Below are 5,560 nucleotides of genomic sequence, written 5' to 3'. Positions count from 1 at the left end.
TTTATCTGCCAAATGAAAATACGTTTCCCCAAATGTAACACACTGAAACTTTAAAACACAGTGTTAATTATTCCAAATCAATCTCAAAACACTTACCTGTGACTGTTAAAGTGCATGTAGTTCCTCTACATTTAACTTTTTCTAACTTTTTTCAAAAGTATATTATTTTCTTACTTTATTGTCATATAACAGGCTTTGTGGAGTTTTTCTGTAACACTCACTTCACCTGTAACAAGTGACACGTGTATGACGTTGAAGTCTCAGTCTCTGTTTCTGTGGAAGTCATTTCACAGTCGGCGCAGCTGCAGCATGCGTGGCTCCGTGCGCTCTGGCGCCATCCTGCCCTCAGCTGCAGGATCTCCTCTCCTTTCCTCACCTCTCTCTCCTCCTCACACTCCTCCGGCTCTGCGCTCTTTGGCTGCCCGATGTGTCTGTCAACGTGAGGGTGGGGGGCGGGGGGAGAAGAAAAAAAACAGTTTGAGCCGAAAAATCTGAGCAATATTTCTATTGGTGGGCGGGCCGCTCGTGAAGGGAACAATTGGGTTGACTTTGCCAGGGAGCCACCTCAAAGCATATCAGGTTACTTTGAGTGACAGCGTAACCATGGCAAATAATTTGACTAAGGCTATTGTCTTATCCTCACCATCCCCGGGTCAAATAACCGACCAATCAGAGTTCATATAATCGCTTGTCTTGCCAGCTTAGAATAATATTATTAAAACGAGCCAGCGAGCCCGGTCTGCGGGAGAAGGTTATGTTGAAACGGTGTAGAAAAGGTGGAGGAGGACGGTGGAAGGAGTTGCAACTTTCTCTCTTTCTCACCAGTTTCATGAGGAGTTGTCGCGTGAGGTTTTTGCGCAGCTGAATGGACTTGAGTTTATTCCTCAGCACGCGGCTGGATATTAAAACGCGGCTCACTGTCAAACTTTTTGGGACCTTTTGTCACTTATGGACTCACTGCGTTCTGATTTAATGTGAGACTGAGTGTGGGGAGACGTGGAAATAAGGCACAATATAATCTGCAGCGGTTTACGTTGTCGCCATGTCCATGCTCCCAACGTTTGGGTTTACGCAGGAACAAGTGGCGTGTGTGTGCGAAGTCCTCCAGCAAGGAGGCAACATCGAGCGGCTGGGCCGGTTCCTCTGGTCCCTCCCGGCGTGCGAGCACCTCCACAAAAATGAGAGCGTCCTCAAAGCGAAAGCCGTGGTCGCGTTTCACCGCGGGAACTTCCGAGAGCTCTACAAGATCCTGGAGAGCCACCAGTTTTCCCCGCACAACCACCCGAAGCTGCAGCAGCTGTGGCTCAAGGCGCACTACATCGAGGCGGAGAAGCTGAGAGGCCGCCCGCTCGGCGCCGTGGGGAAGTACCGCGTCCGGAGAAAGTTCCCACTGCCACGCTCCATCTGGGACGGAGAAGAGACGAGTTACTGCTTCAAGGAGAAGAGCAGGAGCATCCTCCGCGAGTGGTACACCCACAATCCCTATCCGTCTCCGCGGGAGAAAAGAGAGCTGGCCGAGGCCACGGGACTGACCACCACACAGGTCAGCAACTGGTTCAAAAACAGACGACAGAGAGACCGAGCAGCGGAGGCAAAGGAGAGGTAAGACTTTTGAATAAACTTCTAATAATGTGTTTAGTATTATCACGCACACCGTGCACTATGTCATTGAATTATCTGGAGATTTATTACGTATAATTTAATACATTTTAACTCTATATTAGTAGGAGAAACATTTTTGAAACTTTATAAATCCTGGGCTGTTGCTGTTTGGGATAATTATGCAGACCCTGAGCATGAGTTTAAAGTTTCTCCCGAACATTTAATGACGTTTTTGTCCGGCTAATTACAAGTCTATAATAAACTCCCCAATTACTCCGCTTTTATGCGTTAGTAATTACATTACACTTATTATGAGAGGGAATGTAACTTTCACACCAAGTTCAAAGAGCTAAACAAACACTATTCACTTCCCTGATAGTGAAGAGAACCCACAGTAAAACATGTTTAAAAGCTGTTTCGTTGGTGTAGAGTTGTGGTGACTCTTCAGTCTCCTTCACTTCAGCCTAGATGACATTTCATTAAGTCCTTTTTGTTTTTTGTTTTTTTGAAACACACTCGGACACTCAGCAGAGGCAGGGACGTTTTGGAGCTTCAGCAGCAGCAGTCAGGTGTTCGCTGGCCTGGTGTCTTCTTTCACCCTCTGGCCACTAATTCGGGCTGAAAGCTCCACGTAAATCATGTCTTCCCACTGCGAGCAGCCGCGCTCACTCAACTCAAACAGGCGTGAACTTTGCCATGTGCAGCGGGCGCGCGGTTTGCGACAATTAAACACGTCGTTTATTCCCAAACAACAAAAGGAAAAACGCGTCCACAGTTTACAGGTGTCAGAGGGTCACTGTGGTTTCATTAAGTTGCAGTAAACACACACAAACAGTGATGCAGCTTTAACAGACAAAGATTTATTGTTTTGGGTCAGTCACTCACTGTAACTCAGTAACTCGGCACTGCTGCGGTCAACTGCGCGATAGCCTCTAATTATTACAAGGACTGACTAATTGTTTGCACCTTAAATACACGCGTGTCTGATGGATGCGTTTATAAATCACTGGACTATAGAACCGCGCGCGTGCGTGTGTGTTTGTGTGTATATATATATATTATAAAGTATAAAGAACAATAAAAACAATCATACAAATTAATCAACAATAATAAGAGAATAAATACGTTTGCATAACAATGAATAAGGCAATTACACACTTTTTAATAGACCTGGGGACAAATACACTTATTATTGTCAGTTTCATACAGACCTGCGTCAGACTCGTGTGTGATCTACATTTTGTGTTTTCTGTTCGCAGAGAAAACAACGAGAACTCCAACAGCAATAGTCACAACCCATTGACTTCTTCAATGAATGGAAATAAGACTCTATTGGGCAGCTCGGATGACGATAAAACGCCCTCGGGGACGCCGGATCACACGTCTCAGAGCCCGGCTCTGCTGCTCGCCTCAAACGCCGGTTTACAGTCCTTGCACGGCCTCGCTCCCCCTCCGGGACCCAGCGCCATCCCGGTACCGGGCGGTGCAGACTCGGTGCACCATCACCACTCTTTGCACCACGACACCATACTGAACCCTATGTCTTCTAATCTAGTGGACCTTGGCTCTTAAAAACCGGCACTTGAATAAACTCAAACACCCTCCCTCCTTCTCCTTCTCCTTCTTTTTTTTTTTGGAAAAGTATTTCAGCGAGCTTGAACCACTTGCGGGAAAACTATGGCGGTGAAAAAAGCCACAGTTACAAGTCATTTAGCCCCAATTTCTAAAAAACAAAACAAAACCTGAAAGTCTTACAAACACAACAGGAGAAGGAAAACCTTTGAGTGGACTCAGAATCTCCAGCTATCAACATCCTTGTTACAAGGAACAAGTGACAATAGAGCACTTACTTCAAAACAGTCGCCATTTTCTTACACTATTGGCATATTTAATTTTTTATTATTATTATTATTATTCATTTTACTACAATGTAGCGTGAAAGATGAATACTTTTTTGCAGTGGTGGTGCAGATGAAAGATGAGTTTGGTTATTTAAAAAACAGAGACTAAAAAAAGGAGGGGACAAAATAAATATATTTTACCGGAATGTAATAACGCAACCTGTTATACTGTCGAAAACAATACAATAGAATGTCTTAATTCTTGTTATTATTATATCATTTTTAGGGGTTTAGATATATCAGCGGACTCTGTATAGGCACTGAGTTAAAGGCACCCCATCGCTTTTTTTTGTTTGTTCGTTTCCATATTTTTTTTTTCTAAGAGAGCCATAAACAACCTTTTTTAAGTGTGGGCAGGGGGTGGGATGTGGAGTATGATGATGATGATGATGATATATCAAGTGTCTTATAAGAGCCGTGATGAGATGCAATATCTTAATCTCTTGATGATATTGTTATTATTAATATTATTTGCATTTTTTCATTTGGAAAGAGACTGCATGTAAACTTTGCGACAAATGATGAAACATAAAAAACGACTCACCTATAGTTTCATATACCCTTTACAATAAAAGAGAAAAAAAATCAACTATATGAATTAAACCGGAGGATTTCTTTCATTCTGAATGATTGTGTGCAGCAAACGTTTCTGTAGTTAATCTCCATCTGCATGCGGATCACAGTGTTATATGAGATTATATCGTCATAGGTCTAAATTATTCCACTTTGATTTTGCAGACATGGACATTAACGCCTATAATTCCTATGCATTATTAATGAGCACTGAAACACCAGTTGCTTTAAAAACGACAAACAAAATACGCAAAATGAGGAGCATTTGACGCACATGCCTGCAGCTCTGTGAAAAAGTGGATATTGTTCTTGTTGTGTGGACAAACTCCCCGCGCGCATGGGTCGATATCCCCGGGATTATCTAGCATCTCTGCTCATAACTGCTGCGAGTGGAGGCGTTAAGGACGAGAACTGTCTGTTTCCTCTTATTCCCCCACAAGGCTCGTGTCCTTGGCTTGTGCAGTTAAAAGTGAAATTCAAGAAGTTAAGGCCTGCTAAAAAAAAGAAAGAAAGAAAGAAAAGAATGTGCAGTAAGCAGTTTAGTCTACTGGATGTGTCATTGCAGTTTATATCTTAAATTATAGCGTTTTGGGTGGGGGAAATCGAATTGCATTGATTTTGAAAAAAATATTTTTCGTCATATTTCTACCTGAGAAAGAGTTAAAAGTAGTTGTTAATGAATCTCACAAAGTATTAGAAGTTGTGTTAATGAGTGTTTTCTGCACTCCAGGGTTGTTTTGAAGACATTTTGTTTTTCAGTTTTATTTGATGCATGTTCATTTGAAGGCTTGTGCTTTGTCCATGCAGTTTTGAAAGCTCTGTCCATTTTGGCCTAGTATTTTAATTTATTTTCCATATACAGCACGACAGCACTACAGTGAACATTTTCTAGTTGCCCTGGTTGTATTTATTTTATTGTTAGAAGATGAGGTTAACTTTGACAAAAAGCTGATTCGTGAGTCAGTTTCTCAATAATTTTCTCATTACATTCTGGTTTTAAGAAGGAATCGAACATTGCAGTTATATATACTATTGAATCCCAATAAATACAAATCCAGTGGCACCCAAGTTTGGATACAAAAACCTGTGCCCCAGCACTAATTTTAACACAAGTTGAATTGTTTTTCCTTAGATTTTTTTTTTTTTAAACATTGATCGCTGAGGTTAAAGGTCAGCTCTTCACTGAGAGAAGACAACACTCACTCCAGTACTTTGTAAAAAAACAACTGCAGTGAAAAAAAGAGAGTGAAGCATGTGGCGTGTGGCCATTAAAGAGACAAAGCTGGGCGAAATTCAAACGTGCTTTTCCAACAGGGGAACTCTGATGTGATGACACCTTATCTCTGCGCTCGACTGACAAGGAGAAAACTGCCGCAGAGGAAAAAAAAAACTAAACAAAAAACAGCACAAAGCGTTGAAAGAAGACGCTCTGCTTGAACAGTTTCAGTAGCGTCATCCCCCTCTCTCCCATTCTTCTACTCATT

General features: G+C 42.2%; 1 protein-coding gene across 1 annotated transcript; it reads left to right on the top strand.

The window, feature by feature from the left end:
- The first annotated feature begins 702 nt into the window (after nt 1-702).
- six2a (SIX homeobox 2a) lies at nt 703-4,092 on the top strand. The gene is made up of 2 exons (XM_044045153.1): nt 703-1,602; nt 2,862-4,092. Exons 1-2 carry the CDS (start codon nt 1,043-1,045, stop codon nt 3,172-3,174), a joined length of 873 nt encoding a protein of 290 aa, XP_043901088.1. The 5' UTR covers nt 703-1,042; the 3' UTR covers nt 3,175-4,092.
- Nucleotides 4,093-5,560: the final 1,468 nt, after the last annotated feature.

The sequence above is a fragment of the Solea senegalensis genome, linkage group LG15, assembly GCF_019176455.1.
Source record: "Solea senegalensis isolate Sse05_10M linkage group LG15, IFAPA_SoseM_1, whole genome shotgun sequence".
NCBI lineage: Eukaryota > Metazoa > Chordata > Actinopteri > Pleuronectiformes > Soleidae > Solea > Solea senegalensis.
This window is presented reverse-complemented; position numbering and strand designations above follow the sequence as displayed.

Coding starts and splice junctions, on each gene's coding strand:
- six2a (XM_044045153.1), top strand. CDS start 1,043: ATGTCCATGCTCCCAACGTTTGGGTTTACGCAGGAACAAGTGGCGTGT. Junction 1,603..2,861: donor GCAGCGGAGGCAAAGGAGAG/GTAAGACTTTTG, acceptor TTCTGTTCGCAG/AGAAAACAACGAGAACTCCA.